The 23,338-nt window shown below is 54.5% G+C and overlaps 8 protein-coding genes across 8 annotated transcripts; 5 read left to right on the forward strand and 3 right to left on the reverse strand.

The window, feature by feature from the left end:
- Positions 1–1,581: 1,581 nt before the first annotated feature.
- CCOS01_02701 (3-oxo-5-alpha-steroid 4-dehydrogenase) lies at positions 1,582–2,598 on the forward strand (the record flags this gene model as incomplete). Its single annotated transcript, XM_060450889.1, has 2 exons — positions 1,582–2,090; positions 2,334–2,598. The coding sequence occupies 2 exons, from the start codon at positions 1,582–1,584 to the stop codon at positions 2,596–2,598; spliced, it is 774 nt and encodes a 257-aa protein (XP_060319539.1).
- A 20-nt stretch (positions 2,599–2,618) lies between these two features.
- Positions 2,619–4,178, reverse strand: CCOS01_02702 (calpain; the record flags this gene model as incomplete). The annotated part of the gene is made up of 4 exons (XM_060450890.1): positions 2,619–2,984; positions 3,061–3,300; positions 3,371–3,885; positions 4,073–4,178. The coding sequence occupies 4 exons, from the start codon at positions 4,176–4,178 to the stop codon at positions 2,619–2,621; spliced, it is 1,227 nt and encodes a 408-aa protein (XP_060319540.1).
- A 1,268-nt stretch (positions 4,179–5,446) lies between these two features.
- On the forward strand, positions 5,447–10,274 carry CCOS01_02703 (uncharacterized protein; the record flags this gene model as incomplete). Its single annotated transcript, XM_060450891.1, has 3 exons — positions 5,447–9,398; positions 9,450–9,679; positions 9,738–10,274. The coding sequence occupies 3 exons, from the start codon at positions 5,447–5,449 to the stop codon at positions 10,272–10,274; spliced, it is 4,719 nt and encodes a 1,572-aa protein (XP_060319541.1).
- Positions 10,275–11,320: 1,046 nt separating this feature from the next.
- CCOS01_02704 (TGS domain-containing protein) lies at positions 11,321–13,534 on the forward strand (the record flags this gene model as incomplete). The annotated part of the gene is made up of 7 exons (XM_060450892.1): positions 11,321–11,341; positions 11,451–11,471; positions 11,772–12,054; positions 12,160–12,688; positions 12,878–12,986; positions 13,171–13,258; positions 13,515–13,534. The coding sequence occupies 7 exons, from the start codon at positions 11,321–11,323 to the stop codon at positions 13,532–13,534; spliced, it is 1,071 nt and encodes a 356-aa protein (XP_060319542.1).
- Positions 13,535–14,810: 1,276 nt separating this feature from the next.
- On the reverse strand, positions 14,811–15,131 carry CCOS01_02705 (uncharacterized protein; the record flags this gene model as incomplete). The annotated part of the gene is made up of 1 exon (XM_060450893.1): positions 14,811–15,131. The coding sequence occupies one exon, from the start codon at positions 15,129–15,131 to the stop codon at positions 14,811–14,813; it is 321 nt and encodes a 106-aa protein (XP_060319543.1).
- Positions 15,132–16,200: 1,069 nt separating this feature from the next.
- CCOS01_02706 (uncharacterized protein) lies at positions 16,201–16,548 on the reverse strand (the record flags this gene model as incomplete). The annotated part of the gene is made up of 1 exon (XM_060450894.1): positions 16,201–16,548. A coding segment is annotated over one exon (348 nt), but the record flags the coding sequence as incomplete, so codon positions are not given.
- Positions 16,549–18,205: 1,657 nt separating this feature from the next.
- CCOS01_02707 (uncharacterized protein) lies at positions 18,206–18,811 on the forward strand (the record flags this gene model as incomplete). Its single annotated transcript, XM_060450895.1, has 2 exons — positions 18,206–18,447; positions 18,721–18,811. The coding sequence occupies 2 exons, from the start codon at positions 18,206–18,208 to the stop codon at positions 18,809–18,811; spliced, it is 333 nt and encodes a 110-aa protein (XP_060319545.1).
- Positions 18,812–22,125: 3,314 nt separating this feature from the next.
- On the forward strand, positions 22,126–22,389 carry CCOS01_02708 (uncharacterized protein; the record flags this gene model as incomplete). The annotated part of the gene is made up of 1 exon (XM_060450896.1): positions 22,126–22,389. The coding sequence occupies one exon, from the start codon at positions 22,126–22,128 to the stop codon at positions 22,387–22,389; it is 264 nt and encodes an 87-aa protein (XP_060319546.1).
- Between the last annotated feature and the right edge of the window lie 949 nt (positions 22,390–23,338).

The following is a 23,338-nucleotide window of genomic DNA, read 5'->3' on the forward strand; positions in this document are numbered from 1 at the left end:
CCTTGTCCCAATTACTTTACTACACAAGGTTATAGTTCCGATTCAACCGAACCAACCCCGTCAATTGCGTATGACCGTCCAAACCCCAAGCCCCAAAATCCCCCGCCCGCCCCTTTTCTACTATTCCATACCCAGGTCCGGGCCATCATACATTCAGCCAAAGCTCTTCGAAGTAGTAATCAGACCCACTACCTGTATACTGCAGTAGATCAACTGGCTACATTCCTTATCTATTCGGGAGGAGCTCGCTAAAGCACAATAACAGGTAAGATCACGTATCAAAGGGCGATTGCCACCTCATCACGCTGGTCACGATACGGTAGCCTCGTGAGCAGAGAGCAATACCCTACGAGCTTCACACGGAAGATGAGAGACCGGGTAGAGATGCGGCAGAGACTAGAAGCGTGCCCGGACTGGGAAATATCGTTCGCCGTCACGGTGTAGGTCGCGAAACGCAATGGCTAGATGCAGTCTTGAGATGTGCGCAGATGGGCCAAGTATCAAAGTGAATGGTACCAACACCAAAGAGGAGAAGGACGGGACAATTGTGATTCGATGCTTCGTGATGAGGAGATGGGGGATGGACTGGATTTCTGGGGAGCGGGAAATCCCTTATATACGCAAATTCCAAGGAGGCGGGCGAACCACGCTTCCCACTTGATTCATACAATCAGCGCCAGCCACACCAGGCGAACCAGGCGGACCAGCACCAACGCCCACCCACATCAGATGTAAGCCATGATCAGGCTATCGCCGACCTTCTTCACAGCGAACACGCATGCACACTATGGAATGGAACTTACGCATGCCCTGTACAAATCATACTTCCACTTTCCCCCATCAAACATCTAATCCTTCTTACCCGACTATCCAACAAAAAGAAAGCCTGGAGCCCGATGCCTTGAAGGCGAAGAGACAGGTTGAGAATCAGTGTCACCGGAGACCACCTCAGTAGTTACCAGACACTATATTTCCCGATTCAAAAACAAACATTTCCCGATTCCAACCAGTCAACACGGCAAGCCACATCCACGCGCTTCGAGACCTAGAAGCCGGGTTACAACGAGGCAGCTTCCAGGTAGGCAGACAGGAGAGAAGACTACAGCCTGCCGCGGTGTTGCAGCTGGGCTCGCAGCCTGCAGAGCCGCCGGCCCCCAAAAGATGTGACTGTGCCTCGAACGGGCCGCCTTGCACTTTTTAACAAGCAACAAGAAAGACGGGAATGCGTTGTAAGCCTCACTTTGGCCGGGCGGAGCGGGCGGGAGGACGCAGTGTGCTGATCTCCCCCCTCAGCCTGCATGTGGCATGCATCTCTGGAAAAGTCCAATAGGGGTTGTTCTTGGATGTGACCCTGTGAATGGCGCCCTCGAACAAGTTTCCCGAGGCACCTTGAGTCTCGAGGGTCGAGCCGCTGCTATACGCCCGCATATGTCATCGGGAGCGGCTGGGAGTTGATCCGATTGATCCGGCTCGTCATACTGGACCGTATCAAATAATCCCGCAACACTGTACAACAAGTAACCCCTGTTCTAACCTCAACCACAGCTTACAACAACCGCTCATCATATACCGGCCACGGCCATGGCCTCCCTTACACCGACGACGATGATGGATGCTCTCTCAACCTTGTCGCCGGCCCATTGGTGCCAGATATTCTTCGGGCTCTCAACAGCAGTAGTGTTGGCCATCCAGGTAGTGCCAAAGACGACCCAGCGTCTTCTTCTCGACTACGGCGCCCGCTCGCCGGCTACTACCACCGACACCGACGACCGAACGAAGGAGCCCACTGGTCCCAATGGATTGGACTTCTTCACGCAAGTCGCCAAAGCTGTGACTTCGTTTGGTCAAATCCCACACGCGTGGTTCATGCACTTCTACGTCGCGTCCGTTGCAGGTTCGGCTTTCTGGGCATGGCAGTATTTTCAAAGCGGTTCAGTCATGGCCATCATCTCTGGCCAGCAGGCGGCTTCGGGCGGCCCGGTTGTGAGCTTCCAGCAGACAGTGCTCGTCTGGACATTGATGGCGCTGCAAGGCACGAGGAGATTGTACGAGTGTCTCTTTGTGATGAGACCGGGGTCTTCTAGGATGTGGTTCGTTCATTGGCTGCTTGGATTGGGTTTCTATCTCTGCATGAGTGTATCCGTCTGGGTTGACGGCTCAGGTGAGGACCGTCATTTTCCACTTTCAGATACACGCTCACCTTTCCCAGCCGCCTTGAGGCAAGAATCAAGGCCAAACTTGGAAGGCCTTCTGTCACCTGGGGTCGCCGCTGGGACCGTCGCGTACCTCTACGGATGGTCTAATCAGCATAAATGCCACAAACACTTGGCCAGCCTCAAGAAGTATTCATTGCCGGAGGAGGGCCTTTTTCGGTATCTCATCTGCCCTCATTACACTTGCGAATGCCTGATCTATTTGGGCCTTGCCATGATAGCCGCACCAAAGGGCTACATGGTAAACCGCACCCTCATGGGTGCTTTGTGGTTCATTGTCGCCAATTTAGGCACAACGGCAGATGGGACCAAGCAGTGGTACGCGCAGAAGTTTGGTGCTGAGAAGGTCGCCAGTAAATGGAGGATGATACCCTTTGTCTTTTAGACACACTTGCGCCTCGAATATCACTTCTTTCCAAACAAGCCAAACTTGGCCCCGAGTTTCGACACCTGCATGACGTCCCGGTATGTCAGACTCGTCCTGGTCGCGCGTGCGCTTCGGCCAGCAGAAAAGTCATCCTGCGAACGCAAAAGGTCCCAATTCACGATCGTCTCGGCAGATAGCTCAACGTCCTCCTCGACATCGGCTATGCCGTGGAGGTAATCGGTATAGAGGTCGTCGGTGGTGATGAGAAGACTCCTGGGCTCCTGAAGAATGCGTCCCACAGGCTCTGGGTCCATGGCACCATCCTCCTTGGTTTGGTATAGGTTCAGACACAGACTTGCTCCAAGACTGACAGTACACACAACTGGATGATAGGCAGCCCCGTCCTATAGCCAGCATGAGATTCAAAGCTCTTCACGTGAACACCTACCATGTACTCAACTTATGCGGCATGATTCCTACTCCCGAAGGATACTCGTTTATCAGCACGTGGTTCGGTCGTTTGTGAGGACTGCTAGCGAAGAGATTGGACGAATCAGAATCGGCGGCAAGAGGTAAGGAAAGAATTCGCGAGATCACAGGCTCTTGCAACCACTGTGGCAAGGGAGCATCGATCAGCTTGTTGTTGACGAGATCGGACGGCCATGTTTGGAGACGTCGATGAGTCAGTTGCTTCCAGCGGGGTTTCGGCGCCTCAGCTATCTGTTGGTTTCAAGGGCAAGTCAGCCACAGCTGTTGGCTCGACGGACGTCGTCGAAATAAGTTTCCGTACCTTTTGTAAGATTAAGCGTTCCTCCTCCTCTGATATGAAGTCCGCAATGTAGTAAGAGGACGGCGGAAGCTTCTTGACTCTGACGTCGTCGAGGGAGGCAGGTAAGTTCACGGCTGCCAAAGGCATATTGCTGGCTTCGCCTCGCAGCTGTGTGGTCGCAGACGTTTGATAGTCGGGACACAGGTGGTGTGATCTGGGGCTGCGCCCAACTTTATGGATGGGGATCCCAAACGAAGTGACGTGATGTTGGTTGAAGGGGTCGGGAAACCTAGGTCGCCGAAGCTTGTCGCAAGTTGGCACGAGGTGCGCAAAGGTCGTCGACGTAAGATCCAAGCTCCGGCTGCAAAGCGGCATAAGAGGCCAAGAGTCAAACGGTTCTGCGTCCAGCTGGGAGGATCCAGGCAACGACGGAAGCGACGAGGACGGCAAGGTTGGGTGGAGAAGCAAGGACGGGAGCTGGATCATGGATGGATGGAAGCGACAGGGCAAGAAGACGTCCAACTCCAGTCTCCGACCTAAGACTTGAGCGCGCCTGCTTGTGGTTGTCAGACACGCCAAACCTGAGGTCGCCAGTTGCCTCAAGCAGTCAAGGATGGGAGGTATTGCACTAATAACAAGAAAAGGCGAGAACGGACACCTGCTTAGAGTACACTAGGTCTAATCGGGAAACGGCAGGTCGATTAGTCACAGGCAGCGTGTGACTGACGGTAAGGTGTCCGTTCCCAGTGGTAGTGGTGCTATCCGCCACAGTGGGTGATTGGCTGGTCTGGTCCCGCTTCATGAGCTCTCCGTTTTGAATGTCGCTCATGATTCGCCATTTGAATTCAAGATGCGACGGCCGGGGAGGGGGAAGAGGAGCCTGCTGCGACTCTGGAGGGGGCTAGGATTGGCCGAGGTGGGGCATGGGGAATTTGGAGGCTTCGATACGTACCATTCGAGTCGCACCAAGAACACGCACCGGGCAGATTCGAGGTTTTCCACCAGCGGGAGAAAGACGAGTTTTTGGACTAGCAAACCACAGAAAAAAGCCTTGGATGGACGAGCTACTCGTTTTGCATTGGAACCATGGGAGATTTCTGCAGGTTGGTGTGTCCAGGGTCAGGTGGCCTAGCGACAACGTGCAGCCAGCGATGCAGCTTGCGAAGAGAAACATGACGGCGTTGCTATCTCAATCTCACCCTATCTTTCTGAAGCAAGGTGGGTGCCGGGGCTAACGTCCAGGTTGAATCCTAGGTCGTTTGGTCTGCCACCCAAGGAGGCAGCGTACTTTTCGTCGACGCCGGGTACTTGTAGATACTGCAAAACTCCGGTGGGATCCCAAGTACCGCTTGTCGAATTCGACCCCAGTACGTACCTAGTGCCGACTGCTGGCTGATGTGGCCACCTCAGTCGTCAGGCTGCCACTGCCAGTGCCGCTACCACCAGGTGCCTGCTGCACACCTCACTTTCCATAGCCTGCTGCTTGCCTCAGGGCTGCGTGCTGTGTGCTGTGTGCCTGCTTGTCTGATGCCCGGCTGCTACTGCTGCTTTCTCTGTCAGGTCTCCTGTCTCCTGTCTCCTTTGCTGGTTGTGGCTGTTCCGTGTCCCGTATTCTCGAGCAAGTCCCCTCCCCCCTGGTCGGGCCCAATCAAAGAGGTGGCGATCAGACTTTTTGACTCTGAAGACTCGCTCGCGGCCCCATTTCCACCTTTCAGCCAAATCGAAGCATCAAGCGTCACCAACAGTCTCTTTTCCCGCATTCTCTACCAACGCCCGCCTCCGTCCATCTCGCCCGCATTATTCTGTCCCGGCCAGGCGCTTCCTTAGTCGTTTTTCTGTTCCTTTCATACTCGACGTGATCCGATATCCAATACGCAGCATTTTCCTCCCCGTCCGACACCCACGCCCAACGCCTTTCTCGCGCGCGCACCCCCCCGTGACTGACCTGGCCACTTTCTCTTAGGGGGGTCACCTCGAGCGACTGAGAATTAGTCTACCGGCCGTCTTCAATTCAATCCGCCTCTCCAACCCTCTTTCTCGCGGCCGACCTTTGGCCAGGATGGTGCTGGCCAGTTTTTCGACCTCTAGATAAATGATATGGATGCGCAGAATGCTGCCGGGTCCGACAAGTCGAAGCCCGTCGCTGCGGCGGAGAAGCGACCGGGCAATCACCAACCTGACGAGTCTCACGAGTCCAACAGCAAACCGACCAAAAACGTGGACGATTCCATCAAATCCCCGCCTCATCTATCCAAAGACGTCAAGCCTAGCGTAATCGTATCTCGCGCCCCTCCCGTAGCCGACGATGCTCCTGTCGACCGAGATTCTGATGCCGAGACCATCGTACTGCCTGGCAAGGATGGCCATTCGCCCTCCAAGGCGAGGAAGGTAAAGCACGAGGACCGCAGCGATGGGGAACCCCCGGTTCTCCCCGTTCCCCTGGTTCCCCGGAAAAATCGTGATGCGAGTGCCAGCAGAGATGGCGACAAGGAAAAGACGGCCAATCCTGCCCGTCTGTCCGAAACGGCTTCCTCTCTCGGGCTGAAGAAGAAGCGCCTTCACGATCAATCGGCCAGGAGCAAAGATGGTTCCAGCGGCCTCAGCTCGGCTCCTGCATCCCCTCCCCACCACAGGCGTCGATCTGGTGGGCACTCCGATTCCGATACGGGCGCTGACCGTAGGAAATCCCCCAAGCTGTCCCTGAAAGACCGGGCAAAGTCCATCGACAGAATTCCCCACAAACGCAAAGCTTCCAGGGCAGACTCGGATGATGAGGCGGAAAATCGAAAGGTCCGACGGCAACGAATCTCGGATCACAACACCATAGAAGCTCGAGCTCGCCTACCCAAGGAACCAAAGTCTTCGTCTTCGTCTAGGAGAGAACACGACGGCCACTCAGGATCACGCACCAGATCCGTCTCTCCACACCACCCACGTGCCCACAGGCGGAGCGTCTCGACCCAACTTCCCGCAAACTCGTCTAATGGCCTGAGTTACAAGAAGAAACGTCTGCCTCCGCCGCTGCAATCTACAGACTATCACTCGGATGAATCCTCTGCCAGTGGTAGCCCTCATCCTCGGAGCTCCAAGCTGCGAAACCTCTCCACCCCCGCCACCGCCGAGTCAAATATGTCGCCGGCCAAGATTGCACCACACAAGAAACACCTCGACGCCCACGGCCAAACCTTCCTCGCTAGGGCATGTGCCCGAGGCGAGTACGACCTGGCCAAGCAAAGACTGGGAGAGCGACCCGAGGATCTCAATGTGGCCGACTATGCTGGCAACACGCCACTTCAGATTGCTGCGATTAACGGATACGAGGACATCGTCAAACTCCTCATCGACGCGGGCTGCAATTTGGATTGTGTCAACTATGACAAAGACACACCATTGTTAGACGCTGTCGACAACGGTCACTTGGGAGTGGTCAAGCTGTTGCTGAATGCGGGGGTAAATCCGAGGAAAGCCAACCTGAGCGGAGAGGAACCCTTGGACCGAGTTAGCGACGATTTGGAGAATGCAGACGATTTCCGAGCCGCATTGAACGAAGCCAAGTCACGACAAGGAGAACGCAGACGTACATCCGAAGATCACCACCCTACCGACCAATTCGACAGTAGATCATCTCATGGCCCAGACAGCCCTCGTCGGTCACCTGCACCATCTGCGTCCAACGCCAGCGGTCGGCGAGCCGGCACCGTCAGGGCAAACAAGACAAGCAATCATCTCTTGTACATGTCACTTGACGACAAGACGTTACGGCAAGCTGCAGGAAAGGGCGACGAAGAGACTGTTACGCGGATTTTGCAAGTCAAGGACGGTTGCGATGACTCAGAAGCCATGGTTGCTGCTGCTCGTGGAGGCCATGAAGTGGTGATTCAACTGCTCCTGGCTCTTGGTGGAGCGAACCCAGACCCTGCACCTGTTTCGAGCATGCCACCCGAATTCGCCACCCCAATGTTGGCGGCGATCGGCCAGGAAAATATTAAGGTCGTCAGACTACTCTTGGACCAGGGGAATTTTGATCCGACTCGCCGATTCAAAGGCGAGACCTATCACGAAATTGCCCGCCGTCGACAGGGAACGAACTGGAAAGACGAGGAGCACATGCTCAAGGAGTCTTACGATGCCTATAGAAAGTCACACCGCGACATTTCGAAGACAAAATCTCCTGGCAGACGCGAGCGTGAAAAAGAACGCGAAAAGGACCGCGACAGAGAGCAGGATCGCGAGACAAAGCGCCAAGGTCGGAATGAACTCAAGGATGAAGCGCGTGCGCACAAACGTAACCTCTCTAGCCCGTCCCGTGATCCGGAGAAGAGGAAGAAACTTTCTTCTGGACGAACCATCACAAGTCCAAAGGAGAAACGTAGGGCGGATTCATTTCACGAAGATCAGATCTCACCGAAGCGTGGTCCTGGCAGGCCGCGTAAAGAAGACCGAGTACCTACAATCGCTGTTTCAGACCGAGAGGCTTCACCCGCACTTTCGCAGAAGCAGGCTGCTAAAGCAGCGAAACGAGCCGAGTCCGACGTCGCCGCGATGTCCTCTGAAGGAGAGGCTGCTAAGCCGCGCCGTAAGCTCGTATCCAAGGGGGAGCTTCGTGGCGAGAGAGAAAAGAACCGACGAGCGAGCATGGTGTCCACCACATCATCATTGAAAGATCCTTCGAGCCCCCGCGACCCAACAAAACTTGACGATCATCCCGAGAAGCCAAAGGGCGAGCCGCTGTCGGAGAAGTACCACGATCGCACGAAAGCTCTCAAGAGGGACGAGTCTCGAGATCGGCTATCGGTGTCTGGCGATAATTCGTCCAAACGACATCGTTCTAGTGTCACGCCACCACACTCAAGCACGGGAGACAAGGATGAAGGCGAGGCACCCGTGAAGCGTCGGCGGCTTGATGTTGAGGGTAAGGAGCGACGACCAAAATCGACCGCTTCACCCGATGATCCTCACAGGGCACCTCGTGATGGCCCGCCTCGATCCAAGTCCAGCTTGAGAGACTACGACGACAGCGATCGGAGACCGACTAAGGCTAAGGCAGATGTCGATGGCCACAGACGAGAATCCGGCAAATCGAGCAATAGTGATAAGTCTAGTATCCACGTTAAATCTGAGGATTTTGACATCGAGATGCCAGATGCGTCGGATGTAAAGGACACAGTGGAAGCGGAACCACGAATCAAGAAGGAGCGCGACGACGAGAAGCGGCGTCTCGAAGAGAAGGAGCGTAGGAGAGAAGAGAAGCGTCAAGAAGAACGAAAGCGCCGTGAAGCTGAGGCCGAAGAAACCCGCAAAAAAGAGGAGGCTCGTCAACGCGAACGCGAGGCTGAAGAGAAGAAGCGAGAGGCTGAGCAGAAGAAACGTGAAGCTGAGCAGAAACAGCGTGAGCGCGAGGCTGAGGAGAAACGCCTGAAGGAGGAGGAAGCAGCAAGACATCGTGAGGAGCAGGAACGTAAGCGCAAGGCCGAACTCGAAAAGAAACGCCAGGAGGAAGAAGAACGGCAGCGGCGCGAGGCCGAAGAGAAGAAGCAACGCGAGCGTGAAGAAGAAGAACGAAGGCTCCGCGAGGAGGAGGAGAAGAAGAAGCGACGTGAGGAGGAAGAAACGAAGAGGAAAGAGGAGGAAGCTCGCAAGCAGCGAGAAGAAAAGGAGAGACTCCGCAAGGAACGCATCGAGCGCGAAGCTGCCGAGGAAGCCAAGCGAGTTCGCGAAGAGGAGGAACGGCAAGAGCGTGAGCGCAAGGAGCGACTTGAACGCGAGGAGTTGGAGCGCAAGCGAGCTGCTAAAGAGGCCGAGCAGCGCCGTATCCTCGAGGAGCAAGAACGCGTGCGCGTGGCGAAGCTGCCTCCTCTGTTGCGCTGGCTCGACGCTTGCCCGAACCCCAAGACTTCGGAATACGCCGCCAAATTCAAGCATATGCAAGGCGTGCGGTTCGACACTATTCAGCCGCAAGCAAATGGCACGGCAAACGGTAGAGAACAGTGGGTGCTAAACACCCATGTTGCGCTACTCCTCGGGGAGAAGGACCTCTCCTTGTCAAAATGTAAGTGCTCACAAAATCTTTCCGCGTTGATCATTACTGACGGAAAATTAGATGCGGCTTGGGAACATGTTTCCGTGTCCGACCTCGCTAAAAAGGTTATCTGGAGACTCGAGTCGGATTGGTATGCCTTGCTTAAGGAGAACTTCTACGAACTTGGGACTGGCCTTTCAGATTATTACGGAGAGGGCGAGGATCCCTTCAAGATGAGCTTCCGCTCAAAGGAAAAACTCCGTGGCGAGGCCCGTGAGAAGTTCTTGAAGATGGACATGTTCTTCGTCAAGGTGCGTCTTAATTTTGTCCGGTGATGATAATGTGTGGTTGGGCTGACTCGGAATACAGGTGTCGGATTTGATGTCGATTGCTCAGGACGTTCCGCATCTTCGGGACCTAAAGATGAGCGTTGAGTATCGCGAACTACCAGACAATGAAGGCCAACTCTACGGATGGCAAGTCCCGCAGAAATGGAAACAGGACCCCGATGCTGATCGATTCTTGGGATTTGCGCCGAGGAACAAATATTATATCAACGGTGTCATGGTCGAGGAGCAGATGCCTGGTTTGTCTGCTACAAGCAGCACACCGTTTCCCGAGAAGCGGGTCCCTCGAAAGGGATTGCAGCAGGTTTTCCCTGGCGACCCCGATTATGCCCGCGTGTGCAAAGAACAAGGGCTTGACTTCCTTTTGAATGGCACGAAAACGCCGACGATGCCCAACGGCGGACATTGGTCGCCACGGAGCCAGTCGAATGCCACAGAGGCAATGGTCGAGACCGTCAATGATACCCAGCCGGCAGCCTCCGCTACAGCGCCCGTGTTGCCCGAGCCGAGACTTGTTCCTAATGGCGTTAACGGCGTATCGGCGCCAAGCACCAACTGAGTTGAGTTGGATCACAAGTAGATCGAACGAACCAATATTTAATATACACATGTACACATTGCCACAGCAATCCCCGGATCTTTACGCACCGAGTGCCGATGGAACGTACCAAGGCACCGCTGTGCATCATCAGAGATAGACCCAGCTACCTATCTGCCCTTTAGCTGGCCTTGCGATCCTTACGATAGGGGCAGTTGCTTGACTTCGAAATGGGGCTGGAGGATGCTCAAGGCGTGTCACTCACGCCAATTTGTGGACAGCAACACCATGGTATTTACTCTTTAGGCCCTGTTGGGTGATAAGACACTATATCGACAAATGGAACTTTCATAGTTCATGAAGCGCAAGAGTCAGCTCTTGTGTGTGGTCAGTTGATGAACAACGGATTGGATGGCCATGATTAGATCTGGACGAGTGCCGAGAATCAAGAGCTTGGGAGCCTGGGAAGCATTACTAGTTGGGATGGGACACAGGGTTAGGGAAGGTAGACGACGAAAATAACACATTCACAATGCTGTCAGTCCTGGTCATTTCTTCGTGCCTTTTTCAATATCTTCAAGAATTGTTGCGCATCATCAATCACCAAACCAAGTGCTGGCGTTTCTTACCTAAGATATGAAAGACTTTTGATTGAACGATTCAGGTTTCTGACATCACTGCGTTCAAAAAACCTGTGCAGCCAATGAAGGCGGTGCATTCCCACCATGCCCCGCTGAAATTTCATGTGCAGTACCTTAGCCTTTTCGCACAAGGTGCCAATGTCCCCGCCATTTTGCACCCCAAAATCCACCACCAGGTGCACAACCAGAATCACCAACTGCCAGAACCATCAACCCAAACCTGGGCAGCGAGACAGAAGTTGGACGACGACGAACGTTACTTATTTGATACCCCCACAAACTCTGCGAGCCACGGCACACTTTCTATTCGCTTTCTCTTCTGCCCGCGGCTTGGACGTCGACGTCGCAATCGGAAAAGCTAGCCATCCATAAATCGAACCCCTCCATACAGCGCAGGAACGTCTCGAGTGACGAAACACCGCAATCATGGCGACCACAGTTGACAAGGTACTGTTTCTCGCCGAGACCTTCATAGCCGGCTAGATTGGATTTTCCATCCTTTCTCCCTTATCTATTCGCGAGGACACCATCTTGACTAACACTTTTGTTCATGTAGATCAAAGATATCGAGGCCGAAGTACGTGTCCAACCCCTCCTTCCCCTTCACCTTCAAACCGAGGGCAACCCTCGTCCCGCCCCCTTTTCCGTCGTCGACGATGTCGAGAAAACTCGAAGGCTGTCTCTGTCTATGACCAGAACGAGGGAACATGCGTTCGTGACGTTGGCGACAGACAGGCATCCGCCCCCGAGAAACCCAAATCTTCGATCCGACGACATCAGGAAAAAATCCCCCTCCACCCTCTACACAGATATATTAGACAAGAATACGACGCGCAAATCAGCAAGCTGACGGAATGGTTTCTCTTCCCTCAAATAGATGGCCAAGACCCAAAAGAACAAGGCCACGTCCTTTCATTTGGGACAACTGAAAGCCAAGCTCGCCAAGCTCAAGCGTGAGCTCTTGACACCCTCGGGTGGTGGTGGCGGCGGCGGTGCCGGCTTCGACGTTGCGCGTACGGGTGTCGCGAGTATCGGCTTCATTGGCTTCCCGTCCGTGGGAAAGAGTACCTTGATGAGCAAGTTGACGGGCCAGCACTCCGAGGCCGCGGCGTACGAGTTCACGACATTGACGTCCGTTCCGGGTCAGGTCACTTACAATGGTACGTTTTGACAGATTTTATGTGGTTCGGGACGACGATATGGCAAGAGAAAAGGAACGAGGAAGTGAAAGGTCGAAAACGCTGACATTCTGTTGCGTTCCTCAGGTGCGCCGCTGCAAATCATTGATTTGCCGGGTATCATTGAAGGAGCCAAGGACGGCCGCGGTCGTGGTCGCCAGGTCATCGCCGTCGCAAAGACGTGCCATCTCATCTTCATCGTCCTGGACGTCAACAAGCCCCTGACGGATAAGCGTGTCATCGAGACGGAACTCGAAGGCTTCGGCATCCGCATCAACAAGTCGCCGCCAAACATCACCTTCAAGAAGAAGGAAAAGGGCGGCCTCAACATCACGAGCACCGTGCCCCTCACCCACATTGATCACGACGAGATCAAGGCCGTTATGAACGAGTACCGTATCAACTCGGCCGACATTGCCATTCGCTGCGACGCCACCGTTGACGACCTCATTGACGTCCTCGAGGCGAGGAGCAGAAACTACATCCCCGTCATCTACGTCCTCAACAAGATTGACGCCATCAGTATCGAGGAGCTCGACTTGCTCTACCGTATCCCGAACGCCGTGCCGATCAGTTCGGAGCAGGGCTGGAACATTGATGAGCTGATGGAGGCAATGTAAGGATTTTCTAACTTTGTCTTCCCCCTTGCCTTCATTTCCTCGTTAGCCGTCGGACCTTCGGCCGGTTTTCGCCTCCCGGAGCGACACGATCGTCGTCCACGACAAGGATGAACCCGCTACCCCTAAAATTGCACTCACGAGACCAGAGAAGCTAACGTTTTTGATTTTCTTTTCTTGGCGTATAGGTGGGATAAGCTCAAGCTGGTTCGCGTTTATACGAAGCCAAAGGGCAAACTGCCAGATTACTCTCAGCCCGTCGTGCTCCGCTCAAACAGGTGCACGGTCGAAGATTTCGTGAGTAGCCGGTCCTCCGCGTGACATTGCGTCTCGTCCCGAGCGAACCCGTGTCGTAGGGTGAACCTTCTTTTCTCTCCCCTGCGACAAAGGGGCGCGCGAAAGTTGGACGGACGGAAGCGCATATCGCTGCGGCTTGCTCTTGCTCGCTACGCTTAGCTAACCGGTTCGTGTTTCCGTCTAGTGTAACCAAATTCACAGGAGTATCCTCGAACAGTTCAAGACCGCCATTGTGTACGGCAAGTCCGTAAAGCATCAGCCTCAGCGCGTCGGTCTATCTCATGAGCTAGCCGACGAGGATATCGGTACGTTTTCATCTTGTGTCGAGGATTCCCCCCACCAATCCTTAGTTTCCCTGGTCGTCGTCATCGTCGCCGTCGTCGTCATCATCATCATCTCAAAACCTTCATTTGCCCCCGCGAACTACTCTACAAGAGCCGGCGAGGAAAGGAAGCGTGCCTCAAGTCAAGTGAAGTTCGGTTAAGGAAAAGCAAAACAATGGCACTAACATCTCCAAACTACTCGCAGTCACAATCGTCAAGCGCTGACGAACGCGGCGACGAGCTAAAACTCGGCGGCGCATGGCGGCCGTTTGTCGTCATGCTTCTCCCCACGCCGCCTCAAAATGCCTTGCCTGGCCAAGGAGAAACAAGCCCAGCCCAGCCCAGACCCAGACTTTCAGCCCGCCTTCGGGGTCCTCCTCGTCCACAAACCCCCCATTTTGGCGAAGGGAACACAAAATTCAAGCCACTTGCCTCTTTCCTCCGCCATCCTCCCCCCTCCACGCCCCCTTCCCTCCAAGTTACCATCTTACTCGAGTCCCGATTCCATGGCATCGTGTGCAAACTCAAAAGAAAAGAAAAAGGAGAAGCACGCTACCCTACCTCCTTTCAAAAGCGAACATTGAAACGAAAGGAACCGGCCGACCCCTACTGCATCTTACGCGCGTAAGCTCTAAGCCAAGGCCGGGAAACACAATGGCACTGTTTGGTTGCGACTCTCTCTCCTTTTCCCAAAGGAACAAGGCTGAGCTGGGCGAGTAAAAGAGTGTGTGGGGTTTTTGCAGTCTTGGTACGCTACCTACTTTTCCTTACCGAGCATGGGATGTGGGAATGTGTGTTGGCCGCAAGCAGACATTTCGTGGCGGGTGGGGGGGGGGGGGGGGGGGGGGGGGGGGGGTTAAAGCCCCCCCCTTTTAGGGGCGGCGGCGGGGCTTCCCCGCCCCCTCTTTTTTTTTCTTCCCGCCGAGGCGGGGGGGGGGGGGGGGGGGGGTGGGGGGGGGGGGGGGGGGGGGGGGGGGGGGGGGAGGGGGGGAGGGGGAGGTTAAAGCTCCCCCCTTTGATGGGCGGCGTCGAGGCATCTTCCCTGCTCTCTATCTTGTTTTCTTGCCGCCGAGATTTCGATGGGAGACGGGAGCTGGGGAGGGATGGAAGGATGGATGGGAGGATGTGTGTTTGACGGGGATCAAGGGCGACGTTGGTTTCTGCAGTCCAGGCAAGCGTTTACACGGTATCACCATGCTGCTTTTTGCATTACAGAGGAGAGACGAAGATACAGAGATGAAAAGGAAGGGAGGGAAAAGGGGTGGTGGGAGTTCAGGCTTGCAACAAAAAAAAGTGATTTGTTCTCAATCAAAACGGCTTCTGGCAGCAGAGAGAGAGAAAAAAAACAATGTTCATCTTCATCTTTGTTGCGTTCAAATCGTTTTTCCCATCTCCACCTGGGGTATCCTTCAACTAGGAAACAAACATTGTACCATTGTATGCGATCATTGTAACGAATTTGGGTTGGATTGGGAACGGATGGACCGGTCCAGTTCGCGCGTTAGGGTCCAGACTCCCACGGTACGGTAGTGAAGCCAAAGCCCACACTACCTAGACACTTGACTGCCCATCCCGTCCATAACAGTTCGAGTGATCCGTGGTTCCCATCCTCGCCGCGAAGCCGTCGGGCACTAAAGGCTGGCTGCCGGGCGGCGCGTGCCTGACAGGACAAGCCCGCCGTGCCGCCTAAGGGGGAAAAAAAAAGAGAAGGGCTCTCTTGCCAGTCTCCAACCCGTGTGGATACGGAGGAGCGTGGCTTCTTTTTCGTTAGCCAGCCGTGCCAGCCTCGCGCTCGTGCGTGCGTGCACGGCACCGCCATCATCTTGCGCCGTCCGCTTTCGCGTGGCTGCCCTTCAAAATGTCGTCGTCGAAGGGGGCGAAAAGCGAGATTCTGGATGGAGTACGGATATAGATAGACTGTCGTTGGAAAGCTGCCCCCATCCCCGCCCCGTCCCTACCCCACACGCGCCACCATCTGGAGTTCACCCAGCAGCAGCAACTCAATGGGAGAATAAGTCACGGAGCCCAAATCGTGGGCGAACCTGCATAGCCGAGGGCCTCTTGTCCTGCGACCGCAGATGCCTCCCAAGAGAAGCGTGGGTTGCATATTCTTCTTTCTGCAAGAAGGCTCAACGCATGTGTCCGTACCGGGCGTGTATCCCCTTGGCCAGCTTGCACTACTTTGCTCCGCGTGCGAATGGGAAAGGAAGAGGTGGTGGAAGAGAGACAGAGAAAGGAACTAGAGCAATGAGTAGCGTGGACGAGACCATGCAGCTTCCGCGCGCACACACCTCTACCAACATACACACACACACACATATCCGCAGACACACACACACTTCGTCTTCTGCCTCACTCCTCCTACAGGGCATGGGGTGACAGGCAGAGGAGGGGTGTGTGGGTGAGCCAGACGGGGGACTCCCTGGATCGAGGGCAACGTCGGCGCTTAAAGCAGAGCTAAGACGACACCCTTTCTCTGCTCTCTGCAATGCTGCTCTTCATAACTCCGCCTTTTCTTCTGTCCTCTCATCCCGTTGCTGCTGACGCTTGTCTCGAGACGGACTCGGCACTACCTACTGGCGCGATGCACTTCACTGCAATTCCCCGACGAGAAACGTGCCCGGCGGAATGACAGCAGCCACGGACCTGGTTTTCCTCAGTAGAACGAAAATAAAAGAGGGGGGATGGAGGGCTTCACCACCAGTCAGATGCGAATCCTCCTCTTCCGCCTGCCTTTCACAGGGCTTGCTTTACCGCCCATGTCTCGCGGTCTCTTTTATCTCCCCTTCCTCTCGCAAGTCCCGATTTTTGTTTGCTACTGCTGGGCGGGACGTGCTAGTTGGTGGTGGGTCGGCCGCGGCCTTCGCAGCGAGCCGTGATCTCATCTCATCTTATCCTCGGAGGATGATGGGAGGAGCTTGGACGAGGGGTCCCGGGTCCGAGTCCGCGATATGCGAAGCAAGGAAAGGTCGATTGCGGAGTATGGTAGCAGTCGACATCCATCCAGCGATCTTGGCCCTTTCGTCTCGAGTTCGACTCGAGATTGCTTGCGAGCAGATGAGTGTATCCGTACCTTGCATCAGATACAGATGAGGCGAACGGCGGGCGATAGGACACAGACCACGGGAGAACGGCTGCAGGGAAGGGTAAATAGGCGCAGGGGCAACACAGACGGCGGCGGCGGCGGATGCTGCGCTGCAATGTTGCTCGTGCTGCCCAGGTCCCCTGCTCGCTCCAAGGCGACATGAGTCGACCAGCCCAGTCAGTTCCAGCGGGTTTTGGGGGAGGGCTCGGGAACAAGCAAGCTGCGCTCCACCCGAGCACTGACGCAGCTCTCATCTCCTAGACTCCTCCTAGATTGCTGCTCCAAAGGGCAGAGTTGGTAGAGGACGTCTCGTGCGTGCAGGCGTAGGTGGTACTTTCAGAAAGACCAAATGCAGCCTTGATCGGAGGTAGTCTACCAATGGACCAGGCGCTGAAGCAGGCGTCGAGGAGGGCAATGACTAATTGGCATCTTGCCCATCATGTTCCTCGAGACATGAGAACGTGGATGCGGTCATCCGCTGTGTCAAATGAAAGTCCTCGTGTCTGGCTAAATTCCCAAAGCCCGAGCTTCTCATGGCTTGAAACAATGGCTTGGTTGTGAATTCCTGCTACTTCGACCAGGTAGAGCAGCTAAACGTGATTAGCCACGGCTGACAGCCACTGACGAGGCGAGTACCAGAGCCTGAGATTTTCCCTCGTATCCGAAAGCTTCTGAAATAAAGTTGATGGGCAGACTGCTCTCGTCGTCGTACTAGCATGGCTTCAATACCTAGTGATATCGTCAGCCTGGCTAAGACGCGTCAGTCATGAACTCATGGAAAACCCTTACACTACCTAGCGGCGGGAAGATGCCAAGGGAAAGATGGAGTAGATGGGTCTCCGAATCAGCCTTCTTTCCTGTTTAGTCTATTCCCCGGCCCGCCCATCATCATTATGCATGTTGATTGCCCAACGTTGTCGTGAAATGAGAGCCCATTCTCATGACTGATGCGAAGCTACGGTTAGAGCGATCAGATACTGCTTCGGGTGAGGGTTGAGTCGGGGATGCTGTGGTATCAATTCAGCCTGGCCTAGGATACCGTCGGCAGGGCCCGCTTCAAATTGAGAACGGCGCACGTTGCGGGCCACCGCGGGTGGATGCTGGTCGACCCTGGATCGCAACCTGGATCATGCCCCAATCATAGTTGTACCTTCCGGCCATACTCTCCTCTCCGTTGAGGTAGGTATTCACATTTGCGCGCCATTGCGTCGAGGCTTGGCCAGACCATCCGTTTAACGAAGCCTTTCGTAGATGGACCCACGGTTTAGCAAGTCTTTGTATCCGTACGTGACCATCTGACCAACTGAGAATCAGTCCGGGTCTCTCAGTGGCCTCGCTAGGACCGCCTCATGCGAAAGAAATCTTTTCCATCCAATGACCAGCCCGAAGCTGGTGACGAATCCGGAATTTATGTCCAATGGGAATACCGAAAACGATTTGAGCGCTGCTGTTGGTCAGCAATCCTTCTTCAACTCTGGTTCCCTAGACCGAAATGGCGCTTGTGCTTGTCTTCTGACTGCCGTATCAAGTCTTGTGACGACTGCAAAGGTGGTCATGGAGCTGGAGCTACCCAGAGATCAATGGAGTTCAATGCCTCACAAGAGTGGACCGGATATGGGCGAGTATCCCCTGTTCTTGACCCATTGGTTGTAAAATGAATGTAAAGGTCCGGCCTATGATGAGCTAGCCAGATCTATCCAAACTGTATCGACTCAAATCTCCAACCGCATGACCGCGGCAGCTCAATTGAATGGGAGATGGGCCACAAGATGGACGGCATGGACCGGCGATCTAACCGAGTACAACAAGCTATGATTAATAGAGAGAGCATTGCGTTCAGCGTTGGAAGAAGGGGAGGCGCCCATCGCGATTGCCTGGCCGTCCAACGAGGGGCGTTGGCTGTTGAGCGACGCTCCACGATGAGTGTGACGGTGGTGGATGCCAATTCCATGAATGTTGGATTGCGTCGCGAGGAGTCCTTGTATCTTCTACGGAAAGCTGTCGGGAACGGCTTTGGCGATGTCGTGGCGGGTGCGTCAGAGTGGTTCGGGTAGTTCTTAGTCCAACATCGGGCAGCAGCAAGGCTTGACAGACTGCCATTGACGTCGCATATCAAACTTGAAATTAGAGATCAAAGCGTTCAGCAGACCTTGGCCTGTTTGACGTCGGAATTCTGGTGGGATTTGAGTGTTCGCAAATGGATTTTGGCGGGAGGTGGTTTGAAGTAATCAGACCAGACTGAAGAGGCCCCTGTGGTAGAATGCATTGATCGCCATAAACTGCCGCAGACGTTTATGCTGGCAACGCCCGGTTGACTTGATTCGAACAGACCGAGGCTGACAAAATGGCACGCTATTTTGATACTTGCTGACAAGGGCCTGAGGGTTGCTCGAAAGGCGATAGCAGTCCGCGAGTGAACGACAGGATATCCGCAACAGGTTCTACGTCTATCAAACCACACCCCCTCCCTAGACGGTCAATGGCCTTGTATCCGTACAGTACTTTGAACGGCTCAGAGAAGGGTGGGACGTCGGGGTTGCCCCCCTCCCCTGACAACGCCAGACAGGGATGGGTCAGGTCGCCGGCGGGCCATTTCTCGTAGCATCAGTCGATCGCTTGACAGCTTTGACGGACCAGAGACAACCAAGCAGGCTTGTTACTTGTACGGCGTGGTAGGGTCGGGGCGATGTATCCGCGAGGCGTTTGCGAGTTGGGGGACTAGATTTGGAGAAGGGCGAGAGCAAGAGGGGAAAGGCAAGTTTCGCGGTTGGCGTGCGGCGTGCCGAGTTAGGCGCAAATTGAATCGGTGAGAGAGAATACCATCTATACAGCTCTGAGCTAATAGGCCGTGGTGGGAACAAGGTGCGATAGGAGGTCAATGTGGCACGGAAGGCGCCTCTTGGTAAAGTATTCGCGCATCGCAGGCTCTTGGACTCGTATCCATGGAGGAATGGCGAATCGAGGTTATAACGAAGTGTCGGTCAGGAATCAGGATGGGTATCCGTAGCGGGAGTGTCAGATGATGAGGCCGTTGAGTGGATGTGTTTCTGGCAGGTCGTTCACATTGTATTCGTCCATCGTCCAAAGGTAGCTTGGTTGGGATGGATAGTGTACATACGGATAGCTTGGTGGGAGCGGCTGGAGACGTGGAGGCAGGCGGCCGAGCGGTCGAATGAAAGTGTAAGGTGCCGAGGGACTAAGGCAGCGGGAAGGTAAGAAAGTTGGAGCCCCGATCCAGTCAGGGTCTTTGAAGTGCAAATGAGACTGCTACTGGCTCGCTGTAAATGCCCCTGCGACGATGTCTGAGTAAGGTATTCATACGGAGGACGGAGTAGAAGATGCTTGTTGACAAAATGGGAAGAGTGTACTTGGAGAAGCAGGAGAAAGAGAGCCAGGCGAGCATCCATGAAATTGAAGGCATGGAGCTTCATGAGTCGCAATGAAGGAGCATTGGGCAGCGATGGCCCTATGAGAAGCAACAGCAGCAAAAGACGACCCCTCATAAGCTGGCCGGGGTATCATGGAAATGGAAGGCAAGAACGGGACGGGACCTTGGTGGTTAACCACTTGCTACTTCCTTTTTTTTATTTTCTCCTTTGCTCTCCGCTCAGGGCAGGCAGGTCCCCCGGTCACCAAGTGTTTCTGTCCATCTCTTGCCCTCCACTGTTTGAGCTTTGAAGCTCGTTCATTCGGGGAAGGTACGGACCATGGCGGTAAAAGGTGGACCCGTATGCTTGAAGTGGGTCCGCCGTGAGGTTAAGAAGGCGGAAGGTCAAGGTCTTCCTGCCACCCTGGAACAGTGGAGGAGGTTGTCTCTTGACGGGATGCAGCTTGAGATGGGAAGGAAGCAAGGATTGCAGAGCTCACAGTGCACATGTTGCTCCTGCTCTCTCTTGAGTGAGAGTCTCCTTCCCCCTGCTCAGATATCCCTGCCCCGTGCGTCCTTAGGGCTTGTGGTGGAGCAGGGAATGGACGGGTGAGCCAGTCAACGCTTGCCCGCCGGTCCACTGCCCAAGATGGGACGACGTTGTTTCCTTCCTTTCTTTTTGGCGTCCGTATCCGTCCAAGTCGTTTCCTTCCATGCCGCCCGTTCGTTCATCTCAGGTCGACTCCAAAAGACGGGCAGGTCTGAATCATCCGCGTGCTGAGGCAGGCACGGCAGACACCTTATCCAAGACCACTTCTCCGAGAAACATGGCACTGGTATGGAACCGAAGCGAGGAATGCAAGTACCGTTACATGTCAGATACCTCAATGTTCCATTCCAGACTTCAACCACGTACCTTGACAGGCTTTAGGTAAGCTGTCTTCAGTTGACAATAGAACCGTCAGGAAATGCGTTACTGCCCAGCCTTCGGCAGCTACCTCTGCACGCTTTCCTTAGCTTCCATACCCTTTTCACCCTGGGGAACAGCTAGATACTAAGAAATAGAAACGGCGGCTTCATCTACGAATGCCAGACTAACACCCTTTCTCATTTACTTCTCCATGTCTCGTTTTTTGCCTCGTCTCGTCTCGTTCTACTTACTCACTTGTCATATTGGGATGATCCCTCCATCCACCATCGCTCACACTACTCCGTAGGGATACCTCAACGTTCCGCCTTGTCCTGGCAATATCCCCACGCAAGCCGCCGCACCGTTCATCTATATCCCCCTCTTCTCAATCTAACCCCTTGTCGGGGCAACACTCGCCAGTACCTACCGGTACTTCGTACCCATCGCGGAAGCAGAGGCAAGGGCAGAAGAGAGGAGAGGAACCGACCGTCACACCATGTATGAATACCTACCTTACTACGGCGAGCGAGCAAGGCAACGAACCCGCTCTTCTCGCCTAGGCCCCGTCTCCTACTAACCCGATCTTGCTCTCAGTCTCTCCTCTCACGCAACTATAGCTCGTCAAGGGTGCAAATGCTCCGTCCGTCTTTGGACCAAGACCTCTCGTCGTCTCTTTTCCGGCCACTACCTACACAGTACTCCAGTGAGCATGTTACCTAGTGCGTGTGTGTGTGCGTGTCGTGTGGGTGGTAATCTCAGCGCAAAGCAGGTCCTGATGTCAGCTAATTGGCGCGCGATTCTTCCGTTTCTCGACCCCGACTCGGCTTTTCCTGATTATTGAGCACCCAAGCAACCGTTTTCTGTAACATCTCGTTTTCCACCTTTCCTTTTTTTTTTTTTTTCTTCCCATCCGTCGGCTCCAGGCTCGTTGTCGTCTGCCATGGTATTCCTCGGGTGTTACAAATTCGGCTTTTCCTACAGAATCTCCCCAATCCGCACCTTTGGGCCATCCATCCCATCTGCTGTCATCATCTAGCATGAGGCCGACAGACTCAGCTCCACAACCCAGGGGCCAAGGATATGGCTAATCTCGACTCTCAAGAGGCCAGAAGCAGCCGCAAGCCGCAAGAGAGGGCAGCATATTTCGCCCCGAGTGGCTAGTAGCCGTTCGCCTACCAGCCAGCGTTGGGGGAATAATAAGACATCAGCAAAGTCGAGGCGAGCCGCGAGGCCAGGTCTAGACAAGGCGCTATAGGACGAGACGAGACGAGACGAGACGGAAGCAAATCAGCATCCCAACTAGTGTCTGTGTGTGGCTTGTCCCATTCCCGTCGACAGCGTTTTCCATATGGTCCGTCGTTTCTTCCCATGCGGCAACGGAGACAAACTGAGCCAGTGGCTTCTTCTAGCTCCTCCTCAATACTCTAGCCGTGGCGGTTGTCAGTGGTCTAGACATGAATTCTAGGCCGACTATGATGTCTTCATTGATGAAAACACTCACACCATCGCAGAAGATACGCAACCTCGTCAACGTCAACAATCATCCCCCATTTGCCTGGAACTCAGTTTTACGGCATTTGCCTTGTCCCCGTTTTTCTCTCTTTGACTCTCTCATTCAATCCCGCCGGTTGCGAGGGATCTCTTTACTGCCCTCGCGGAACCATTCTCCATTCTACTCTGTCTCATTCCCTGCCAATATCATGATGCTTCATGCATAAGACGGTGCTGTACTCGAGTCCTGACGTCGCACCTTTGCGGCTTTACCATTCTCTTAGGCCTATCACAACCACTCTCGTTGCCGGGCGCTTTCTTCTGACGGGCAAGTTGCATTTGCATTCTCATTGTCTTGATCAACACATCGCTCATCAACCAGACTTTCACCTGGCCGACGTTGCGCGTGTCTACTCTTTTCCTCCATCGCCTCTCAACGCCTACCTAATGACCACGCGGTTGTGGTACGTAGAGAACTTCATCTTATCCTTCGTAAGGTCTGGTTTACTGCCACACACCCCGAGGGGCCGAGTCGAGACCCCGGCTCTACTGAGATTCAATCATACCCACCACACCCCCAGGAGAAGACGAGACACACACCCCAGACCCTTGCCGGTAGTGTACTTACATGGGCATGGGAAGCATCCGCCGTCGCTTTGCCTGCAGAGCTTCTACATATGTACACTGCGGCCCACCGCCGCCCACACAACCTTCATCCTTCCGTGCGCCTGATACCTAGTATTACTATCTAGACAAGCCCGCCTACCCCAACCTCGACCTGCTAGCTTTGTCCTTCAAGCCTTGCCTTGTGCGTCGCGGCGTCTGATTCTTGCAGCATACCGCTGTCTGATTCACCCCTTCTGAGTGGCCCGATCCGACTTTCCAGTCCTGTCAGGCTCGTTCGCCATCACCCTCAACTGGTCGACCGAATAGACAGACAAGCCTTCTCCCCAGGAACAGCACTCTTTCAATAGTCGATCATCCCTCAAACATCCCTCTTTCCTCCCATCCTTAGTTTATCGTTGCGAGGCGTGTCTTCGCCAGCACCCGACCAACTCGCCAAAGACCGGCACAACAACCTGAGCCCGGTTAATCCAGGTAGTTTCAACCCGTAATACGGTCAGGAAACCCTCTAGAACAGACTCTGGGTACTCGCTGGGGGTTCTTGATACGGCA

The sequence above is a fragment of the Colletotrichum costaricense genome, assembly GCF_030867565.1.
Source record: "Colletotrichum costaricense strain IMI 309622 chromosome Unknown Scaffold_2.1, whole genome shotgun sequence".
In the NCBI taxonomy this organism is placed as follows: domain Eukaryota; kingdom Fungi; phylum Ascomycota; class Sordariomycetes; order Glomerellales; family Glomerellaceae; genus Colletotrichum; species Colletotrichum costaricense.